The sequence below is a fragment of the Muntiacus reevesi genome, chromosome 12 (genome assembly GCF_963930625.1).
Source record: "Muntiacus reevesi chromosome 12, mMunRee1.1, whole genome shotgun sequence".
Lineage (NCBI taxonomy): Eukaryota > Metazoa > Chordata > Mammalia > Artiodactyla > Cervidae > Muntiacus > Muntiacus reevesi.
This window is the reverse complement of record NC_089260.1, coordinates 42804684-42829611: the sequence shown is the minus strand read 5'-3', so window position 1 is coordinate 42829611 and position 24928 is coordinate 42804684. Positions and strand designations below refer to the sequence as shown.

General features: G+C 40.2%; 1 protein-coding gene across 1 annotated transcript in view; it reads left to right on the top strand.

Moving 5' to 3' along the window:
• Positions 1–5980, top strand: part of KCNB2 (potassium voltage-gated channel subfamily B member 2) — a 402333-nt gene extending 396353 nt beyond the window's left edge. Inside the window, exon 2 of the mRNA XM_065903190.1 lies at positions 3574–5980. Within this exon, the coding sequence (XP_065759262.1) occupies positions 3574–5730 (2157 nt within the window). The 3' untranslated portion in view covers positions 5731–5980. The remainder of the gene's footprint in view (positions 1–3573) is intronic.
• Positions 5981–24928: the final 18948 nt, after the last annotated feature.

Below are 24928 nucleotides of genomic sequence, written 5' to 3'. Positions count from 1 at the left end.
GTGATAAACCTAAATAAAATGCATCCAAATGGGCAGGTAAACAGATAAGAAGAAACCAAAAATCTGGACTATGGGTTATCAGTGCAAGAATGATGGTAGCAATCTCAGTATTTAAAAATGCCCAAAGGTATATTAGCAACAGCATGACCTTCTAGAAATAGAAAAGGACCTAGTTCCTTATGTTAAGAACATAAAAGTAGATGCAATCTGACCAATGCTTCCCAAGAATATTTATGTGATGGAATATTGTAAATATCCCCCTTCCAATAGCCTCTGAGGGTAGAGCATCTGGGTGAGCATTCCCGACTTGTCCTTAATAAACCCTCTGTATCCACTGTGCCCATGTGTGGTCAGTCGCTCCATCTTTTCCAACTCTTTGCAACCCCATGGACTGAAGTCCACCAGGGTCCTCTGTCCATGGGATTTCCCAGGCAAGAAGGTTGCCATTTCCTCCTCCAGGGGATCCTCCTAACCCAGAGATCGAACCCACGGCTCTTATGTCTCCTGCATTGGCAAGCAGATTCTTTGTCAGTGAGCCACCTGGGAAGCCTGAATCCATTATCCATGGGTTTACTTAAACTTTCTTGAGGGTATTTCTAACTTTAGCCTTCAGAGTTTCTCGGTGTAGATGAGGAGAGCCTTCATACTCCTGTCATTCATTGATTCACATTTTTAAAGGAATGCCTGAAGTATATTCAGGTAAAAAGTAGTTTTGTTTAAGAAAAAACATATAAAACACTAGTAATTAAATGCTGTTCTCTAAGTTAAGAAACTGTAAATCTTTTAATGTCTATGGTGCATTCTGGAAAAACTATGGTTTTCCTTTATAGTGATCTAAGAGGAAAGGTGGGAGTTGGGAAAAACAGGAAGAAAAAACAATGAAAGGTATAAATGAGGCACAAGAGAAGAAAAGAGCCAGAGTAAGGAGGAAAATCCAAAAGTAGAGAAACTTAGAAGGATAAAGAGGAGAGAAGTTCAGAAATTCTAATGTCAGTTATAGTTCATTTTTTCCACAGACTCATGTTTACTGAGCTGTGTCGTCTCAAGATACTTAATCATTGTTTACTGAACACTGAATGTCTAAATTAAACAGTGTCAGGATATTTTTCTCAGAGCTACATTTATTTACTTAGCAACGTATGTGTGCCACGATCTTCACAAAGCCATGAAATAACTATAAGTGCTGTCTTCATTTGACAGATCTGTAAACTGAGACACAGAGAGGTTAAGTCATTTGCCCAAAGTCACATAGTAAACAATAAAATCAAGCTGAGAGGTCAGAATGACTGACCAAAATTCAGTCACTGATCCCCTTTTTCCTTTTTTTTTTTCCTCCCCACACTGAGAGGCATGTAGGATCTTAACTCCCTAACCAGGGATTGAACCTGCACCCACTGCATTGGAAGGTGGAGTCTTAACTACTGCAGAGTGTGAAAGTGTTATTCACTCAGCTGTATCTGACTCTTTGCGACCTTATAGACTGAGGCCTTTTTTTTTCTTTCTTGTGCTGAGTCTTAGTTACTGTATGCAGGATGTTCGATCATTTTCGTGGCATGCATTATCTTTTAGTTGTGGTGGGATCTTGACTTGCAGCATGTTAACTCTTAGTTGCAGCATGTGATGTCTAGTTCCCTGACTAGAGATTGAACCCAGGTCCCCTGCATTGGGAGCTCAGAGTCTTTGGCACTGGGCCATCAGGGAAGCCCTCTCCCTCATCTTTATTTTTAAGCATAAAATTTACTAATCCTTCGAACTTTAAGTAATAGTTTAGTATATTTTCTTAATATATTAGTATTGTGTGCATGTGTGCTCAGTTGTACCCGAGTCTGCGACCCTGTGGACTGTAGCTGGCCAAACTTCTCTGTCCGTGGGCAAGAATACTGGAGTGGGTAGCCATTCCCTTCCCCAGAGTATCTTCCCAACCGAGGGATCGAACCCGAGTATCCTGTACTGTAGGCAGATTCTTTATTGTCTGAGTCACTGGATTGCTGGGGAAGTCCCTCTTTTTACTTCTTACTGAGTGCTTCCTCTTTCCTTCCATGTCTGACATCACACTGCTTCCTCTGCCCTGAACCAAGATCACCTTGGACAATCATTAGTTTCTTCTTTATGAAACCTTTCTCAACTGAATGAAGTTAGCTCATAATCTTCTTCTCTTTCATGAGGCTGGCCAGAAGGTCACATGGCCCAGGATGGAGGCTCCTTGACTTGGTTCTGTCTTCAGTGCTTGCCAGACAGATCACATTTGTTCTATGGAAGCATCGCTGTACCAAGGCCATGTTATCTCTCTACATATAGGTCTGCGATCACTGACTGATCAGTGATCAGTCACTTATCCTCTTTTTCCATTTTTATTTATTTATTTTGGTCACACCTTGAGGCATGTTGGAGAAGGCAATGGCAACCCACTCCAGTACTTTTGCCTGGAAAATCTCATGGATGGAGGAGGCTGGTAGGCTGTAGTCCATGGGGTCACTAAGAGTCGGACATGGCTGAGCGACTTCACTTTCACTTTGAAGCATGTAGGATCTTAACTCCCCAACCAGGGATTGAAACTGTACCCACTGCAGATAGAGGTGTAGTCTTAACCACTGGAAAGTGTGAAAGTGTTATTCACTCAGTTGTGTCTGACTCTTTAGAATAAAACTTCTGGCAATCATGACTTTTTTCTAGCTTATATAGCAGGTATGGCAACTCACATAAAGAAACATAAACTGGGTGGTTCAGAGAGAAAAATTACAAAGAGCTCAGAGCGGGGAGGGCTTTCCCGGTGGCTCAGGTGGTAAAGAATCCACCTGCCAGTGCTGGAGATGCAAGAGACATGAGTTCCATCCCTGGGTTGGGAAGATCCCCTGGGGGAGGGTACGGCAAACTGCTCCAGAGGAGCCTGGTGGGCTACAGTCCATGGGGTTGCAAAGATAGGATACAACTGAGCATACATGCACACACACAAGAAAGGGGAGATGATTGTTCCCCAAAAACTCTTCCAGAGGGGCCTAAGAACAATGGGCGGGGGGGTGGGGGGAGATGGGTTTTTCCCAATGGATTAGATCATAGAATTTAAAGATATATTACATTAGGTTTCTTTTATATATATATATATATATATATATATATATATACACACACACACACATATATATATAATTTTAATTGGAGTATAGTTGTTTTACAGTGTTAGGTTAGTTTCTGCTGTAGATCAAAGTGAATCAGCTATTTGTATAAATATATATATATATATATATATATATATATATATATATATATATATATATATATATATATATATATATATCTCACCCCTTTTTTGGATTATTTTCCCATTTAGGTCACCACAGAGCACTGAATAGAGTTCCCTGTGCCATACAGTAGGTTCCCATTAGTTGCCTATTTTATTCACATTAGGCTTCTAAGTGAAATGAGCTCATAAGAAGTGAATGTGTTTGTAAAGTTACCTTCTTGAAATACCTTTGAACAAGGCATATCATTTAAAAAACAGTGAACCCCTATGTCTCCTGGCTGTGCCTAAGCACCTAAGAGGCGCTGCTGACTCGCCTTTCTTTTCTTTTCCAGATCTTGGCTATCGTGTCCATCTTGTTCATCGTCCTCTCCACCATCGCGCTGTCTCTCAACACGCTGCCAGAGCTGCAGGAGATGGATGAATTCGGACAGCCCAATGACAACCCCCAGCTGGCCCACGTGGAGGCCGTGTGTATCGCCTGGTTTACCATGGAGTACCTTTTACGGTTCCTGTCCTCACCCAACAAATGGAAGTTCTTCAAAGGCCCGCTGAACGTTATCGACTTGCTGGCCATCTTGCCCTATTACGTCACCATCTTCCTCACGGAGTCCAACAAGAGTGTGCTGCAGTTCCAGAACGTTCGCCGCGTGGTCCAGATCTTCCGGATCATGCGGATTCTCCGGATCCTGAAACTCGCCCGGCACTCGACGGGCCTGCAGTCCCTGGGCTTCACCCTCAGGCGGAGTTACAATGAACTGGGCTTGCTGATCTTGTTTCTGGCCATGGGGATAATGATATTCTCCAGCCTGGTATTTTTTGCCGAGAAGGACGAGGATGCTACCAAGTTCACCAGTATCCCGGCTTCCTTTTGGTGGGCCACCATCACCATGACGACTGTTGGTTATGGAGACATCTACCCAAAAACGTTATTAGGGAAAATTGTGGGAGGTCTCTGCTGTATCGCAGGGGTTCTAGTGATCGCCCTTCCCATCCCAATCATTGTGAACAATTTTTCTGAGTTTTACAAGGAGCAGAAACGCCAGGAGAAAGCCATTAAGAGGAGAGAGGCTCTGGAGCGCGCCAAGAGGAACGGAAGTATCGTGTCTATGAACTTAAAGGACGCCTTTGCTCGAAGTATGGAGCTGATAGACGTGGCCGTGGAGAAGACGGGAGAGTCGGCCAACACCAAAGGCTCCACAGATGACAATCACCTCTCTCCAAGCCGGTGGAAGTGGGCCAGGAAGGCCCTGTCGGAAACCAGCTCCAACAAGTCTTACGAGAATAAGTACCAGGAGGTCAGCCAGAAAGACTCCCACGAACAGCTGAACAACACTTCTTCCTCCAGCCCGCAGCATCTGAGCGCCCAGAAGCTGGAGATGCTGTACAATGAAATCACCAAGACGCAGCCTCACTCTCACCCGAACCCCAATGGCCAGGAGCAGGCCGAGAGGCCGTCCGCCTACGAGGAAGAGATAGAGATGGAGGAGGTGGTCTGCCCGCAGGAGCAGCTGGCGGTGGCACAGACCGAGGGCGTCGTGGACATGAAGAGCACATCCAGTATCGACAGCTTCACCAGCTGCGCCACCGACTTCACGGAGACGGAGAGGTCGCCCCTGCCGCCGCCCTCCGCGTCCCACCTGCAGATGAAGTTCCCACCCGACCTCGCCGGGATAGAAGAGCACCAAAGAGCCAGGGGCCCCCCCTTCTTAGCCCTAATCAGGGAGAAGGGGCCCGCGGCCAGGGAGGCCACTCCAGAATATGCTCCGATCGACATAACTGTGAACCTCGACGCCGCCGGCGGGCCCCAGGGTGGGACCCACGGCGCCCTGCCGACGGACAGTGCCTCCGAGAGCCCCAAGAGCTCGCTGAAAGGCAGCAACCCGCTCAAGTCCAGATCGCTCAAGGTCAACTTCAAGGACAGCAGAGGCGGAGCCCCGCCAACCCCGCCCAGCACAGCCAGGCCGCTGCCGGTCACCGCGGCGGACTTTCCACTCACCGCCCCCCAGCTCATCAGCACCATCCTCTTAGAAGAAACCCCCTCCCAGGGAGATAGACCCTTGCTGGGCACTGAGGTTCATTGTCAGGGACCCTCCAAAGGGCTGACGCCTCGGTTTCCCAAGCAGAAACTCTTTACTTTCTCCACCAGAGAGAGGAGGAGCTTCACGGAAATCGACACGGGGGAAGATGATGACTTCTTAGAGCTCCAGGGGACCACGAGGCGGGACAAGCAGGCAGACTCCAGCCCAAACTGCTTGACAGATAAGCCTAGTGATGGAAGAGACCCTTTAAGAGAAGAGGCCTGTGTGGGCTCTTCCTCTGCCCAGGACACAAGTCACAACTGTAGACAAGATGTTTACCATGGTGTGGCAGAAGTGAAAAAGGACAACAGTCAAGAAGGGTGCAAGATGGAAAACCATTTGTTTGCCCCAGAAATTCATTCCAACCCGGGAGACACAGGTTACTGCCCCACACGTGAAACCAGCATGTGACTAGTTACAAAAGCAATAATAACACTCAAACAAACAAACAAACAAACAAAAAAAAACTTGTTTCTTAAAAATGCAGTTAATAATGCCTGTGAACTAAAACGTGGGAAGCCCCTCCCTCCCAAAAAAGTGCATAAAATGTTATTTTTGCATGGCATGAACAGTTCAGTTTCAGTACTGTTTAAATAAAGAATCAAGACTCCATTTTTGTAACAAACAAAAATGACTGAAGAACACTGAACAAATAAAGAGAGCTCTATTAGGAACCATATTCTGCCATGTCTGACATTTTTGATCCTTTCATTTCAAATTACAGAGTTTCGACTGTGAGCTTTTCTGTTATGATGAATTTTAGAATTTGCACATGAAAGGATGAAATGTCATTGCATGCGTTCATAATTGCGAGGTGCAAGGTGCTTTGAGCTTGCAAAATGCATAACTTTGTAAATAATGGGGCTTGGGATGCACAAGTGTCAAGAACAGACGGAAACAAGTTTCTGAGACACAGGCACTTCCTTCACAGCTACTGCCTGGAGGAGCTGTACAGACTTCTTGTTGCAAAACTGCAACCTCTTCTTAAACCATCTCACATATCTTGCTTTGGGTTATAAAGCTATTATAAGTACGTTTGTTTAAAGGAATACAGTATTTTTATTGACTGATGATATGACTCACAGGGTGCATTTTTCTTTTTTGCTTCTGCTTAGTTGTGGCATTTGTGGTTTTATTTATAAATCATGAAAATAGGCAAGATGTAATGACCAGATATCCAAAAACTTGAAATGGAGACTTGAAATTTTGCCAGGCAGTTACATATCCCTAATATTGTGGGGGAAAGTATGTATCATGTCACAGCCTGTACAGAAATGCATTTTTTAAAAATCTGAACATACTTAAAAGGTGATATTACACAACTAAACTTTTTTTTAATCGCACTCCACTTTTGTAAATCAGTTCTTTAAAAAAACAAAAACAAAAAACTACATATTGGCCACCTAAAGATGACCATTTCCCACTTGTATCCAACATAACCTTTTCTGTCTAAGAACCTAAAGATAGAATGTACATATGCCAAAATGGGAATTCCAAAAAGTGACTTTTGGCAAACTAAGAGCAGAGCTATTTAAGTCAGACTGCCACCCCACCCACTCCGACCACATAGATAGAGGTGAGTTTGGAAATGAGTTACATAGAAATAACTCTGCCCTGATAATGGATCTTTCAGTATTTCCCAGTGTGAGGAGGGAACACGGCCAGGTGAGGAGGGCTGCACACTCCCCAGCACCATCCTGTAATTGCCGCACCTAGAAACACACCCTCACGTTTCCAGCGCCCCCAAGTGGTGGAGGATTGAAAGCAATATTTCCACCATTTTTACTGAGAGCCGTGAAATGCACAGATGTTAGGGTAGTTGGCGCTCAGTTCAGTTCAGATGGCTCTAGTGGTAAAGAATTCGCCTGCCAATGCAGGAGACACAAGAGACGCGGGTCGATCCCTGGGTCGGAAGATCCCCTGGAGGTGGAAATGGCAATTCACTCCAGTTTTTTGCCTGGAAAATTCCGTGGACAGAGGAGCCTAGCCGGCTACAAAGAGTAGCTTGCAAAGAGTTGGACATGCCTGAGTGTCATGTCAACACACAAACACACACAGGGTATTTGCTGGTGGCTGTCTTGTTGGTTAAGACTGTGCTAGAAGCCAGTTCATTTGGATCCACTTTGCCTTACAGGAAATCAAAGCTCTAGCTCCAGAAATCTAACTACCTGCTGGGTAATCCTGAGTAAATCTTGAAAACCTCTCTTAGCCTGTTTTACTTCAATAAAAACTAAGACAAATTATTTCTAAGTTACCTTAAGAGTTCAAATTAATGTGATTCCTTGAGCTCTCAGGAATGTCCAAGTTTTGCCTCTGAATCATACATTTTGTATGTGTGTGTGGATGTGTGGGTGGGTGTGGGTGCGGGTGTATAGTTCGGGGAAACAGGAAAGTTCTGGGCCAAATTTAAAGCACAATTTTTTGTTTAAGGAAAAACATTCCAAATTTTATCCTATATTTTAAAGGAAAAAACACATCAGAAAAAGACAACCCAAATATTTAGAATCTAACTTAAGGTTTTAAGGAATAACATGTCTTTATTAACAAAATCTGGTCATTATATCTTAGATAAGAAAACCAGGATGGTTCTTAGTTGAAATCCAAGTACTGCTAAAAATAATTTTAAGCATTTTTTCATTGTTATTAGAATTTCCTAATGGTTTTTATGTTTGTTTCAAAACACAACTTTTAAGAGTGTATGGTCATTAATCATTGATATTTACATTAGTCATACTTACTTCAGTGTCTAAAACTACATATTGCTCAGTTTTTGTAAAACTAGAGTGTCTGAATTTTCTATATATAGTTTTTCAAGTAAACAGATATATCTGCTGTTAGATGAATAGCAAATAAGTCATGAAAATTATTTTCTTTACATAGTCCCATGAAGCAGTTATTTTCTGATGTCTCTGTATTGATGAATCTCGTTTTTTAAAATTTATCTGATAGTTTACTAATGCCAACCTGTCTTGTGTCCATTAGGCCTTCTACCTGAGAATCCTGCTCCAGAATGCTTAATATTAAAAATCTTTCCTTGATAAGGAATTCTAGACATTTCCCCCAAAAGATTTCTCCCTAAAAACTTTTTTCTGTTAATATTATTTTTTTTAAGTTTTAAAGAATTTTGGAGAACCTCCTATGGAAAATTTAACCTTCAATTCTTCTTAGCCCCTCTGAGCCAAACGTCTTTGGCTAGGAAAAAATAAAATAAAACATTCCTCAGAAAAAAAAGAACAAAAAACACAACTTTTGACTTTGTCGTTTCGCAAGAAAGCACCAAGGTTCCCAGAATGCTCTTGTGCAGTGAGTCCTAAACCTTTTCAGTGAACTAACTGCCTCTAATTCAGAGGATGAACGTATTTGCCTGGACTGGTCTGGGAATATACCAAGCACAGAGATCTTGCAAAGTCTTATGTTTTGTGTTAAAAAGTCATGAAAATGCTGCATTTTACTTCATAGCATATGCTTCAATATAAAAGAGTTGATGTTTTTTCTTACAGTACTCACCAACTACTGAAATGGATACTCATTTAACTTTACATACCTCTTTTTGTATTCCTTGGAAAACACACCCCCAGTTTGAGAAGCACTGCTTGAGTGGCAGGGACCCTGGAGGTTTCCACTACTGGGAGAGCCCACTCAGTATCACCTAGCTCAGTGACCAGGGACAAACATCAGTGAGGAAAGGCTATTTGAAAGAACTCAAAATAACACAGTCCCAGGTGTGGTTAATTCAGTTCTGCTGACCATCCTAATGGATATAAATTGCCATAAGATTGTCTTAACTCAAAACTTGAAATTGATCATAAGAGAATAGAAATGGGTACATGGATATACATCTTGGGCTGGATCACAAATGCAAGAGTGACACCCAGACTCCCTAGAGTTCGTTGAATTAGTTTCTAAACATTTCCACTAGAAATTTCTTCACTGGGGCACAGCCAACAGCTTTGAAGCAAGCATTTAGATCTAGCACTATCCTGATATGAACTGGATCTGGTAACAAGAAGAGGATGTGCCAGTGTCTGTTCCCATTAATTTCCTGTCAAACGCATCTTAGTCGTGTAGACATGAGGAAAGTCAACAACTCAACTATTTTCTCTTGAAATTTGAAAAGAAAAAAGTGTGTAGAACATTTTAGAGTTTTTGGTCATGTTTAATCCTCACAACAGCCGCCTTCTGAATCAGGTTCTATTTATCCATAGAAGACCAGGGAAGTTATGAATCTTGTTCAGAGTCACACTTGAACTTGATGAAGAGTAGAACGAGATCTCATTCACATCCTGTGGCTTCATGTCCAGTGTTCCAGTGAACTACAGGAAAGTCTGTTTAGTTAAGGAGTGTTTTTTCTCTGTTAATATTCAAAATAATGAAAATAAAAACAGAGATGTATTATCGTCACACAATTTGTTTAAAGCAGCAGTGGATCACGCCAAATGCTAATGACTTGAGATAAATGACATTGATTGTCTTTAGCACATACATTTGCCCTTTTGGAATTCTGGTCATAAGATACACACATCTCTGGATTGAAGAGAAGAATTTATTATTCATGACATAACATGATATACACATTAGGCAAAGACTGAAGGAAGTCACTGATTTTCTAGGAAAAAAAATAAAGAACTTTAGAATGACTGAATCTAAGTTCAAAAATATTGTCTAATAGAAGTTGATTGGCATTTCACTATTCATTCATTAGTGAATATGAGGTGAGCACTCCTATATTCTATAGAAGGCATTGTGCTTGGTGCTAGGGTACAGCCCCCAGCCTCATGGACTTACTACCCACTTAAAACCAGATTGAGGGGACTTCCCTGGCATCCACTGGTTAGGATTCCAAACTTCCTGCACGTCCACTGCAACAGGCACAAGTTCCATGCCATGTCAGGGAACTAAGATCCTTCATGCCATGCGGTGGTCAAAAAGTACATAACATTAACAATAATAAAACCAGGCTGAGGATCATTTGGGTTACTGGAAAGTATCTCTTCTAATTATGGAAAAAGCATTCAGTTATCAAACCAGGAAAGTATATGACAAGAACAAGTAAAATTTTTTTTCCAGAAAACTGTTTTCCTAAGAAATAAATGGATGGTATGAATGGAAGTTTGATGCATAATTATTTCTGAATCACAGTTTAAATTTACATTTGAGGTAACAAATTGTTAATCTGATTGAGTAAAGCTATGAGTTGTCTTTCCCTATTATCCAGTAAATTGAAAAATAATTCTTAGATATATTACTTGTTAAAGTAGCTAATAATAGTCTATCACTAATAAGTAGAGCAAAATTTAATACCAGTGAATAAATCTGTACCAATTTTATATTTTAATAGTTTGTTGATGGTTATTTGGTTAAAAACTAGGCATTATAATATTTTTTTTCTTACTTCCCATTGACTATAGGCAACATTTTAGCAGTCTATCAATATTCTCTATTTAGTCCTCTGAATTTCTAAATGGAAAGTGTTTAAAATTCAGTAATCAAAAATGGTTTAGCTTGACTCAAGGGATTTACTTACTTAGGTCCATGTGAATTTGAAAATATATTGGGTGTTTTCCCACTTCAACTGCCCTCACCCAAACAGAACTAAAAAAGAAAAGAAAGAAGAGACTACAAAATCTAAATAAAAATTGGAAACACTTGAAGGCCCATCCCTAATAAGAAAGGGGAAAGGTCTCAATTCCAAAATCTTGGTGAACATTCTGTATTATTGAAGTTAGCACTCATTGTAATATAATACTATTCTTTAGTGATGTAAATTACAATTGCTTCCACTTGACTTTTTAAAATAGCCTGACTTAATTTCATAAACCTGTTTACCATTGCCATTAATGCATAATCTCCTTCTTGTTAAGTCTAAAGGGTTTTAAACTATAAATATACATACAAAGAAAGGAAGGTGGGAAATTCTCTTTAGTAGTGAGACAATCCAAGACCAGCAAAAGATACTGCTGCTGCTGCTGCTGCTAAGTCGCTTCAGTCATGTCCGACTCTGTGCGACCCCATAGACGGCAGCCCACCAGGCTCCCCCGTCCCTGGGATTCTCCAGGCAAGAATACTGGAGTGGGTTGCCATTTCCTTCTCCAATGCATGAAAGTAAAAAGTGAAAGTGAAGTCGCCTAGTCGTGTCTGACTCTTAGCGACCCCATGGACTGCAGCCTACCAGGCTCCTCTGTCCATGAGATTTTCCAGGCAAGAGTACTGGAGTGGGGTGCCATTGCCTCCTCCAGCAAAAGATACAAATACCCCCAAAAAAGAAGAAGGACTAAGAAATAGGTAGGTAAACTAAATGTGTTTGTAAGCCAAAAAATTTATATTTGGTACGTGTGTGTGTGTGTAATTCTTGTATGTAATTGAAACTGCTTGTTAACATGAAATCTGATTAAGATCATAATTCCAGCTTTAATCTCTCTCCTGGAGAAATTAGTTCTTATTATCTAACAGATATTTCCATATTTCTGGGGTAAAATATTTCATTCAACAAACATTTACTGTCTACCTTATGCCAGAAATTAATTTATGCACAGTTTATTCCCTCAGTTTCACACTTTAGCAGAGATTTCATATTTAAAGAGACTATGTTCCCAAGTGAAATCTAATTCCATAGCTTGAGCTGGAAATAGTATGGCAATATGTTTGAGTTTGTTGTCTGAGAATTTCTGTAATCCACTTTTATTTTTTCTCAGATTCGTTATTTATTTTCATTATTTAGAATCTGAATGACCACCACATAAGCTTTCTAAACATCCATGCTTAAAACTATAGTAGCTGTCTGAAAGTTAGTGATAATTTATTTTAAGGGTATTTTAGTGATATTGGCCACTTCAACCAAAAGAGATGAGATTCTGACCAAAAACAATGTTGAAAAATCATTGTTTTTATACCCTTTAACTGTTCTGTTTGATTTTGTTTAAATCCTAGCCTGCATGCTGTGGGAGAACCCATCACTACCTGCTGGTAAGGAAATCTTAATGCCAATCTAGCAATGTTGTTTATCTCCCTTACATCGTGGGCAAGCTGGCAAGTGATATAGCTGAATAGCTTTTCTTTCTGTTATTTTTGCTCCATTTCAACCTAAAAAGACGTTAGATTGAATACCAAGCAATATAGACTTTCAAAATTAAGACTCAGGGAAATAGACAGAATACTGGCAACAAATAGAGAGGTAAATACACAGATTTTCCAAAGGATGTCAGGAGCCCGCTCGTCCTGCTTTTTCAGTCTGTGTTGAGTGCCCTCTAGTGGTCAGTTTGCAAGAAAGTGGAATTCTATTTGCCAAGAAAGGATGGGGTAAGGAGGACTTGACAGAAAGTTCTGGACCATTTTCCACCTTCTATTACCCGTGCAGAGTCAAAATCACAACCAAGTTATTTTTTTCAGTGATCATTTCTCGGTTTTCTTTTTCTTATTCTAAAATATCTGGTAAAATTGTTGCCACCCTCTGCATAGCACTTTCAAAGTGGTTCTACTTGCTGTCTCCAAATTTAAAACAAGAGTCACCAGTTTAACTAAATGTTTAGAAATGTCCTAGTCTGCACTCCGAATACACATTAGTAAATGCTACATTGACCTTTCTGCCATTAGTGGGAAGACAGAAGAGCACTTAATGTGGCGCCTTTTTTAAGAATCACAAATCTGTAAGGACAAATCCACAGTCTCCATTCTACTTAGAGGTAGAACCTGAAATACCCCAGAATTGACTCTGGCAAAAACACAAGTGGTTCTAAACTTCCAAGCCATATCTGTGGGTACTGGCCAGAAATTGAGTTACAGCCAGATTTTTGCCATTTTCTTTAAGCCAAGATGCTCCTAATATTCTTATTTGCAGCATATGGGTTAGGCTCCAGATTATAGTCACATAATGTTTCATTGAAATGGGGAGGTGTCTTGGAAGGCAAACAGATACACAGAAGGTAATATGTTCTAATATTACCCAAATTACTTATCCAACAAAAATATTATCACCAGAAGTAACAAATGTGTATATATTATGAAAATCTCACTAAAAAATTTATAAAATCTTCCTATTTATTTCAAAGCCAAAGAAAGAAAAAAAAAAAAAACACCCTGCAACTTAAAAACACTGGGTTTGTCCAATAGCCAAATTTCAAACTTATGCAGTTTTAAAGCAGCATGTTAAACCATTAAAAATTCAACAGTGAATGTATAAAAAAGGTTTATTAAGTAAGTATAAGGTACCATTAGCACACTGAAGCATTTTTAATAACCTTTCATTTAACTGCATAATGACTATGTCTGCTCTTAGCACCTTGCTTTCAATCCAAAAGCTTTTCTGTTTCATATTGTTGCTTATGGTTCAGCTTGCTTGCTTTGTTTTGTTTGAAGGAGTGAGAGTAAGTGGGAGGAAGAGCTTAAACGGGAAGGTTATTGGGCAATTTACTAATATTAGTTCTGTGCCGTGGATGTAGAATGGAAACCATCTGTGACTTGATCTCACTCCCTTCCACCTTCCTTTCAAGTTTCATCTTCCTGATTCTGAAACAGATTCTTTTGATCAAATCTCATATCAGATCATCCAGATTCTTCATTCCTCTCCTGTCTGCAGTAATCACTAGCAATCCTTCCCTCGGATCTGCCTGGTTACACAGGTCTTCAGGGTCAAGTCAAGGGCAGGGCCAAATGAACCACGGGCAATAGCAACTTGGAGCCCAAAGTCAAGGTCACTAATCTTAGAGAAACCTGAGGACAAAAGAACTCTCTACACCATGTCATAATATGATTTGATAAACAAAGCAATGACACGTTTTCTCCTACTATTAACAAGAACAATAATTGTTAAAGCCTCTATTAATTTCTTGACCTTCAAAGGTAAATAAGTAGGTTGATGAGAGAAATGGTGCCCCATTCACTAAGTTAGCACAAGATACCATCCTAAATGCAAACTTCCACTAAAATTTTGTGTGTAACCAACTAGTGTGTGTTTTCAGGGCAGTATACAAAAAGGAAATACCAGTATTATCCTTTTCATTATTTTCATTGCTAACGAACATTTTCATAAGGGGAAAACTGATATTAGTATGGTAGTTTCAATATGGTTCTTGAGCCAAAATCATAATGGCAACTTAAAAAAAAACTTTAACAGGGGATATTAGATGTGGACAGAAGGCCATACTGAAAAATAGTGTTTTACTCTATATCCAATGAAAAATAAGTCATATTTGGATTAGAATTTAAGTTTTTTACATAAAAATATCTTTAGATGGTCATTTGAAATGAATATCTCTCATCTTACTGTAAATGTTTTTTAAAGAATATTATAAATTAAATGAGGTAGTATATACTAAAGCGCCAAGCACAATACCTGAAGACAAATAGGAGGAATTTCATCTGAGTGTTTCCAAAGAAAGCATTCAACTCACATTTGTGTGTTAATCAGTCTTCTAAAATTCTTCTGTGTCTTCCTAAACAGTCAAAATTTTACATGTGTGTATGAGTGTAAATGTAAGTTTTTACTCTCTGTTACCATAAAATAGACAGCATTTTATTTGCTATGTACTATATATATGTGTGTGTGTGTGTATACATATATTATATATGAAACCATTTCATGTGGCTTTAAAGAGAGATTGACATTTTTTGGACAAATGACATGCTCTGAAGACTTATGTAATGCAATTTTTTTTACCTAGCAGCCTTAGATTTTTAATATTCAGCAGACAAATGTCACTTTTTCTAGAGATATATCAGCTTCCTACAATTACTAAGACTTTAGAGATACTATATATTTAAAGTCTTTTACATCATCCTTATTACCACAGAATTAAACATGATTAGTCATTATGTGAATATCAAAGTATCACTCCATTTTTATGCTTTGAACACTTGTAAACCTAAGGATATATTTCATAAAGTAATTCATAACTGAATTTTATTCCAGCTTTACCATAATTGGCTATTTACCAGATTAAACTGAAATGAAAGCAAAAGCTTTCAGTACTCAAATATTCTTAATTAAATTTTGGTTTTAAAATCAAAAAAGTATAGACTGTCATCATTTATTTATTCTTTTATGTTGAAATCTTATTGACCAAGAAAGGTAACAGAAAAGGAGGCTTGTTTTCTCTTTCAATTTATTTATAATTTCAAGTTACAAAAATTTAACTCGAGCCCTTATTTCCTATAAGTGATGATGACCAAGAACTACAAATAATGCTGCACACCTAGTCCTTACACTGACTAAATGTTACTCCTCTAGCCAAATCAGGGCAGTCACTGTGCAACCAGGGGAGTGCAACTAGCTTGAACATTGCATTAAAGACAGACTGACTTTGGATCAATACTCTATTGACTCTGCAAAAGAATGTCCGAGATATGTAAAATTTCGCTTTCAGAGTATCCAGTATGTGTCATTGGTAAATGGAAAATAATACTTTGATTTTAGCCAATTTTGTTTATTTGGGTTTTTTGTTTTGTTTTTGTTTCTTTGCCTAGTAATTTTACGAAAGCTTTAGTGTAACATGTTACTTAGTTTGGGGTTTCAATCAACGTATTATGATGCTTTAAAAAAAAAATCCATGTTCTAAAACATAATTGCATGACAGCTTAGATTTTATTACTGTTTAGTTATAGCTTAACGAATACTGTATTCCTACCTGTTTTCTAAAAAAAATCAAGTTCCTAGCTTATTAAATAATATTCAGATAAAGCATTATGCTGCCCAACCAGCTCACTAAATGTATTTATTACCTGCTTTTATGTAGCTTATGTAAAAACTCAGTGTTGACTGTTTATGTCTATTGCTTTTTAAAGCTACCAGTGTGACTGTCTCATCTTACTATGTCAATGCACTATGTTACGGTGTCACATACATAGACCACGGTACAAAAGTAACTATAAACTGCTTACTCAATATCTAGCCCAAAAAAGGTCTGAGGCAGTGCAATAACACCTTTAGTTGAACAGCTCACTGTTTGAATCATTTTGATCTGTGCATTCTCTACTATGAAATACTGAAGTTGTATTTTTTAAGTGTCTTTTTGGGCTTGCAATACAAATCATTACATCATATCTACATAGTCTAAATATGTCGAGTAATTCAGTTTTAAAAAGTGTTGTCTGTTAATAAACTAAAGAGAATTAGCTGCTGATATCTCCAGATAACTGCTTAATTTATTTCTCATTGCCAATGTAGACCTGCCTTAAATAATTTCTTTCACCACTATTATGTGTAAAATGAAAGGAGAATAGTGTGGTGAAGGCTTACCTGTCTGACATTAGCTCTTCTCACTAGTCAAAGTAGACATTCCTCAGAAATGACACCATTTGGTGATGTCCAGTGTCACGTATATGTTATTTTCCTTTTAGTCTTCAAAAGCTAAAGTCAGATATATAAAAAATAAACATATATAGACTTTCAAAGGCTAACATTTTGGGAGGGATGTGGGGGGTAGGAGGGAGGAAGAGGAGATGAGGAAATGGAGGGAGAGAGAGAAGGAAAGAAAAAAAGAAAACCTAAAAGAGAAAGGCAAATCTCCAAGTGAGTTAAATGGAAGAAACTGAAGTTTATAGAGTACATTTTTTGAAAAGTTGATTGGCTTTTGGGAAGGCAGTCATGTTGGTCTGTGTGCATGTGGACATGAGTGTGTTTAGGATCAGGAAGTGGAGCCTGAATTTACTGGGTTTTGGGTTAACCAGAGTCATATATTATGCATTTTTGGTTAACTAGAGTTATAAACTATTAAAAACAATGTGTCTAACTCCCCAAACTCATTAATTCAATGTTTAATGTTAGAATTATCTTCTGGTTAAACTCAGGACAATTCTGTGAATAGTCACAAAATAATTTTATGAAAACTTACAGTGAAACTATAAAAGTATCAGTAATTAATGCACATAGAAAGCATTCCTGGGAATAATTGTGGGTGATTTCCCTGTAAAATAGGTTGATAAACAACCTGATTCTATTTGTCTCAAACTGTAGAGATTTTAATGTCTGTTGAGTTCCTAACATCTCCCAGATTAAAAAAACACTCATAACTATTTTTAAAACCTAAGGAATATAGTGTCAGAAATTCAAAGTTAAATAATAGTTCTTAAAATTACCATATACATTAAGTAATACAATCTCATATTTCTAAGTTACATATGGTATTAGATTTATAGGAACTGTCACATGAAGCATCACTATCTTTTATTAACTTTAATGTTTTAGAGGGTTTTCATACTATCTATGAATGCTCTGAACGCTGCAGGGGAAAAGAAGCACAATCAAGTATTTTATTTTTGAAGATTTCTCAGTTGGGTTATCCTTTCCAGTTTACACACATAATAGGATCAGCATTTCATCTCATACTATGTTGAAATGTTTTTAATATAAACTCTCAATAGAAGCCAGAGCTTATGTATGCATAAGTGGTAAGTTTTGTCTCGTCTCACTCATCTGCCTCAACATGCTTTATTTCATCCTATTTGCAAAGAAGATGTTTTTATTTCAGTTTTGTGAAGAGGAAACGGTTTCGCAGCTGTCCATCGTGCACCATTAATACAATGCCTTTCTCTCCCATTTAATGGTGTTTGTGTCAATGTTCCCATATCTTCTGCACTTTAATTCCATAAAAAGAAAATGTGATTTTGTATTAGTAGTTTTGCTGATCAACTCAATATTTCTGCACCAATCAACATCCTTATATGCATGTAGTAGTCTGTACAATTGTTCAACATCAAAATACTTGTTTACCTTTTGTCAAAATGTCTATAAAATTGCTGGCATTGTTCTCCATTCCAGTCTGGTAGAATAAGCAAGATAGAAAATAAATGTGTAAATGAATCATCTGTGTCATTTCAGTTCTCTGCATGAAGCCACTTCACATTGAGCATGGCATCCACGCCCGCCACCCAACAATCCATGGTTTCTCAACACCTCATTACTGACTGTTGAGGCAGGGAGCTTTTTGGAGGAAGTGAGGGATAAAACTGCAAAGCCTGGCAAAAAGTAAAAGTTGTATCCATTACCATTCAAAGTATTCTTCTCAAATGAATCCTTTTAGACAGCCTACGAATGCATCACTTGCTTTATATTTTTAAAAAAATTCAATGCACATGACCTTGCAAAATACTGGGGTAAGATCATCAAAGAGTTTTGAGATAGTCTCTCACTGCGATTCCTAAAACCAATCTGGTCAGTCCTTGTTGGGCAAATCAAATCTTGATTTCTGACCCCAGAGTCAGCTCTGTGGGTGTGTGACTCAAGCAGTCACACCAAAGTACAGATATTCAGAAGAGCCTGGCACTCAATTTAATGCCCTGCTGCCGCCATCTTGAAATTCTGAATAACTTTTCAGTAAGGAACCCAGTATAATCAACTTGTTTTAGGCCCCACAGTTTGTACAGCCAGTCCTTCTGGCTGCTGTGCTGAGCTTAGTCACTCAGTCCAACTCTTTGCACCCCCATGGACTATAGCCCACCAGGCTCTTCTGTCCATGGGGATTCTCCAGGCAAGAATACTGGAGTGGGTTGCCATGCCCTCCTCCAGGGGATTGTCCCAACCCAGGGACTGAAGCCAGGTCTCCCACATTGCAGGCAGATTCTTTACCAGCTGAGCTACCAGGGAAGCCCATCTTTCCTGGCCAGGGAGGTAAACGATTAGACTGCCAGTTGAGTCAGACTCTCCAAGGTAAGAGGTGAACAGATAGTAAGGAGAAAGGCTTATTTATTTAATAATCTCTCACACAGCACTTGTTTTTCAGTTGCTAAGTCATGTCTAACTCTGTGATCCCATGGACTGCAGCATGGCAGGCCTCCCTGTCCCTCACTTACAGCACTTACCATATATCCAGTCCTATACATATATTTATTTAAACCTCACAATACTAGTCCTATTAACATCTCCATTTTACGTAAGAGGAAATTAAGTAGCTTGCCAAAGGTCACACAGCTAGTAAAGCCAGGATGTGAACCCAGGCAGTTCAGCTACAGAATTTGGATGTCTGACCATTGAGGTTGTCGGCATGGGGTGGGGGGCGGGGGACGGGAGTGTGTAATTCCCTCGGTTCTGTCTTGGCGCAACAAGAATTTGAAGCGACGGACAGACCAGCGTTACAGCCCTCTGACAGACCAGGGTTACAGCTCAGTTTTATTTAGACAGTAAAGGAAAATACGTCCTCTAAGCGTGAGGGCATGCAGACCCAAAAGACACGAGGAGAAGAGAGACCCCCAGCCCAATTTTGTCTCCTCTTTTTATATGTTTTTTTCCTCCTCCCTCTGGGCCTGCTCTATGTAAACTGGGCTATCCAGGAGTGCTATTTGTTTTACCTGAGGTCCTCACTCTGGTCCTTGGACCTTCTTTTGTTCTATTTTTGCGGGCTTTTTCCTTTGTCTTTTAGCCACCGCCATTTTGAACTCCTTTTTCCTATTCTAACTACCTAACAAGGTCAGTGCCAGCTCTTGCTCTGCTTTGCTGCCTTTCCACCAAAGAAAACTTCCTCATTTTATTTGTTAATAGAGCACTGGGGACATGCATTAATCTGGTGGCCCAACAGAAGAGTATCCGCCTGCCAATGCAGGAGACAAGAGTTCGATCCCTGAGTCAGGAAGATTCCCCTGGAGAATGAAATGGCAACCCACTCCAATATTCTTGCCTGGGGAAATCGCATAAACAGAAGAGCCTGGAGGACTATAGACCATGGGGTCACCAAAGAGTCAGAAAGGACTTAGTGACTAAACAATGACAAAAAAAAAAAAAAAGCTCTTGCTTTGCTATGCTGCCTTTCCATCAAAGAAAATTTCCTCATGTTGTTAATAGAGTCCTGGGGACATGCATTACAGTCTTTATCTGAAAGATCTTTCCTTAATAGTCTAAAAGTTACAAGGATGATACTTCCTGAGAGATTGAACTCTCTGCAACAGCATTTCCCTGCTCTTAAAGTCAAGGACACTTTCTTGGGTTAAATTAATAAGAGATGGCTATTAATATTAAATAAAATGTTGCCCTCGTATTTGTGACCCAACACAGCTATAGCTGCTGAGTGCCTGGTCTCTACACCCGACCCCTGACCTGAAGACAAAGGGGTGAGGAGTGACAAGGAGAATCGACTGGCCTTGGACTCAATGACACTTTCCTCCCTGTGTTCCCTCCTAGCTCCAATATCACCACCATTTTCCAAAGCAAGAGGGCCCCCTCCTGGTCATCATTTCATTTAAAAGAGGCGTGCAAAAAAAAAAAAAAAAAGAGGCGTGCGAGCTAAGTAGCTTCAGTCGTGTCTAACTTTTTGCAACCCGATGGACTGTAGCCCATCAGGCTCCTCTGTCCATGGGGATTCTGCAGGCAAGAATACTGGAGTGGGTTGCCATGCCCTCCTCCAGGGTTAGCAGAGGAAGAAGTACATAAAAGGTGCATTTTTCTGGACATAGAGGTTGGGGCAGGCGATGTAGAGAAACTCAGCGCTGGATTCTGAGAATTCAACCAGGAGCAACATGTGCATCAATCAGTCTGCAAGAGCCCTTCCTTCTGGGCTGAAGTTCAAGCTCCAAACTGTGGATCAGGCAGGAGCGACCGCCAAAGTCTACTGTACCCACACTGTTTCCGGGCTTAACTGTATCACCCAGAAGTGGCCCGTCCAGTCAAAATGTCCTTTGGCTTCTCTGGTCACCCGGAGAGTGGGCACTGAGTAAGGGCCACATAGCCAGGGAAGGAAATATAAATATTCTCCCATATGAGCTTCTCAATCTTGTCCACCACACTCCATTTTCCAAACTCTACTGGAGGATATGATAACCCATTCTGGTATCCTTGCCTGGAGAGTCCCATGGACAGAGGAGCCTGAAGGACTCTGGTCCATAGGGTTGCATAGAGTCAGACACAATGGAAACGACTTAGCACACATGCACTTCTCTGAAAGTTCAGGAAACACAGACCAAGAGAGAAGCCAGGGTAGAGTCACCCATCCCTAGAATTCCATCTCTCTCACAAGAAATGGTATAGAAGCAGCCTTCATTTCCTCCCCCTTGTTGACCTGGTTGAAGGCTAAACTCTCACCACTTTGGTCTGGTCCCTTCTCTCTGCTCCAGTGCATCCTGTTTAGGCTCCACCCTCAGCCTTAGAAAAATAAACCCTACAGTGCACAATCTGAGCCACAGAAATGATGGAGATGGGAAGAGACATAATACTATGGCATCTCCTCTGAGCGAATTAAAAAAGATTTTCCTTCCTTCTCCATCCTTTCCCGTATTGAATCTCATGAAAACAGACAGGTTAACAATGTGAATCAGGCCGAACAGCAGAGAGGGTACCAGAGCCAAAACGGAGCTCCAGTATTTTCATTTCTCAACCTGTATGACTCCTCTGATGGTTTTCTGAGATCACGAAGCTCCCTGGCAAGAACTTTAGAGCTCTATTTGCAAAGTGGGCAACAACCATAATCAGGGCAACATTTTGTGTGAAAGCCTCTGATTCCATTGGCTGAAACCCTGTAAAACCTCCCCTGACTTTGAACTTGGTCATGCTTCACATACAAAGGAAACCAGCCTGCCACCAAGAAGCATTGGGCACAGAGCTTAACACAGGATTCATCACAAGGCTCAAGGATGTGTCAAGACACAAGGTTGAATTCCGGTTTCCGTAACTCACAGATAACATTCAGAGTACAGTCACCATGCCCACTCTGGCCAAAGTAACAAAAAGGGGGGAGGGGGGGATGATAAAAGAGGGCTAAAAATATGAGGAAAGAATCTGAAAAAGAATGGACACGCACACAAAAAGAATAGATCTATACACATGTATAACTGAATCACTTTGCTGTACACCTATCTGAAACTAGCACAACATTGCAAATCAACTATACTTTAATAAAAAATTAAAAAGAAAGAAAGAGGCCTCCGGACTTCCCTGGCCGTCCAGTTGTTAAGACCCCGGGCTTGCATTGCAAGGGACACAGGTTTGATCCCTGGTTGGGGGACTAAGATACCTTGCAGTGCTGCCAAAAAAACACAAAATGACAACAACAAAAACAGAAAGAGGTCTGACCTGAGAAACAGCAATACATACAAGAAAAAAATTTTTTTAGTTATAACACCATACTGGAATACAGAGATAATACTCACTTGTGCTAAGTTGCTTCAGTGGTGTCCGGCTGTTTGCGACCTAAGGGACTGTAGCCTGCCAGACTCCTCTGTCCATGGGAATCTACAGGCAAGAATACTGGAGTGGGGTGCCATTTCCTTCTCCAGGGAATCTTCCTGATCCAAGAATCGAACCCTAGTCTCTCATGTGTCCTGCATTGGCAGGTGGATTCTTTACCACTAGGGCCACCTGGAAAGCCCAATTATACTCACATGATAACATAAATATTCTGTTGAGGGACTTTTATAATAGTCAGTGTGTAAGTGTTTATTACATACTGTGTCTTTCTGTGCTAGGCACTATGCTAAGTACCAGGAACTCAAGACTAATAAGACGGGCTCCCTGCCTCCAAAGAACTTGCAGCCATCATCAGGGCGTGGCAGACAGCTGGCAGGAGTGCAACCATTCCTTCCAGCCCCCTGCCCTCTCCTATGTCAACAATTAATTACACATTCCTTTCTAGTGAGCCAGGATACAATAGCTAAGTCAACCACCACCAGGTAGGCAAAACAGATAATCCCAAAACAACTTCACGTTCCTTTATCACCAGACAGGGACTCTGACGTCTCCTTCTCTAGTGATGATCATGATAATTGTTAGCCTGGCAACTAACGTTTTCGGAGGGCTTCCCAGGTGCTGCTAGTGGTGAAGAACTTACTTCCCAATGCAGGAGATATAAGAGACATGGGTTCTGGGTTGGGAAAATACCCTGGAGGAGGGCGTGGCAACCCACTCCAGAATTCTTGCCTGGAGAATCCCGTGGACTGAGGAGTCTGGTGGGCTAGAGTCCATAGGCTTGCAAAGAGTCTGACACCGACTGAAATGACCTAGCGGGTAGCAACGTGTCCAGAGAGCGTATTACATGCCACACCCTGTCCTGAGAGCTTTAGATGCGCTCCCTCCTCAATTTCGTTTCCCTAGAGCACTTGGTTAACAGAAATTTTATGTGGTCATCACTGAAGACTCAGTTAAAGGAAATGTGAATAAACTCCCGTGTGAGGAAATTAGATGTCCTTCAGACGAATTTTCTACAAGTGATGGATGCTTCACATTAGCGATAACGAGAGAGCTGGTGAAATCGGCTTCCCAGGATGTCTTTGGAATTAGGATAGATTCTTGTGAGGCTATAATGAGAAGTGCAAACCTGTCTGAATGAAGAAGGACAAACCAGATGACCTTTCAGTGTTCTTTTCATTTCCGAGATTCTGTAATTTGTGGTGCTCCAGAATCAAATTTATTTTTTTGCTCAAGCCTGTGGTAAATTGTATTCATTAAATTGTCTCCATATCCACTTAGCACAGGTGACAAATTGGCAAAGGGGGGAGGGGTGGCAAGCAATTTGCAAAAACATACTTTTAAACTTCTATTAATCACACATCTACTTGTGTTGAAGCACAAATCTTGTTTGGAGAATGACTCTCAAAAATACCTCGACGCAAGTGCTAGACGTGGTTGCAAAGGTAAAGTCCTGGAAACTCACACAGATGACGCACTGTAATGTGTATGGATCAATTAGTTTATGGCAAAAGGCCTTATTTTAAGATGAGTGTAATTTCATGAACATTTATTACTTGTAGAAACCAGCAGATTTTGAAATTCCAGTGTTCTTTTTTAAAAAAGAAAAACCATGAATACATTAGACAACATTTTTCCATTTTAGGAATTCAAAATTATTCCTAATTATAATTCAGGAAAATATCATTTATGTTGCACCTGATTTTAGCAAGAAATGTCCTTGTAATGCTTACTATAAAGCCATTTCCCAAAGAAACTAGAGTTTTAAGTAGGAAAATCCCATTCTTATTTCTCATGTTTAGATAATATCATTCCCAATGTTTATGTGCTGTTACATAGAACCACCTGGACTTATCTGTTCTTAAATCCTTGACTATAAGGCGAAGTCCCACCTATTAAGCTCTTTGTCCCCATCTCCACCATCACTCAGAGTAAGGCTGACATACCTCTTCCCAAATAAATTAGAATTCCATATTCCACTGATTAACTTAGAGAAAGAGAAAGCACATGCCAGCTGAAACAGAAGCAAAAAAAAAGGGCACAGGAGAAATAAGAAGCTGGAAAAGCAATTTACAAATTATCAAGATCATTATCAAATCAAGAGCTACAGCAGGAAAAAAAGATATAGAGTCTCCCATCTTTTCACTGACAGAATTTTCAGTCCTTATTTCTTTCCTTTTCCTTTTGCATGGCATTTGGAAAAAATCACAGAAGAGAAAAAACCACAGAAGAGAAAATCTAGCATATCATGAGTCCTAAGCACTGCAGCTCCTCAGAGACTTTGCCTGCCCCCAGCAGAGCTCTGACTACATTAAATGGATGCTTCCACTTCAAGAGTACAAGCCTTTCTTGGCCCCAAGTCTGTTGTTCACATCATCAGGGGCAGTGCCAAGAACGGGACATGGGATCTGGGGCGTCAAGAAGGGCATCACCCCAGACAATTCTAGTGACCTTAGTAGAGAAGATAAGTACCTTGATGTCAAGCCTTTCCCACCACTCAGCTCTTGACCA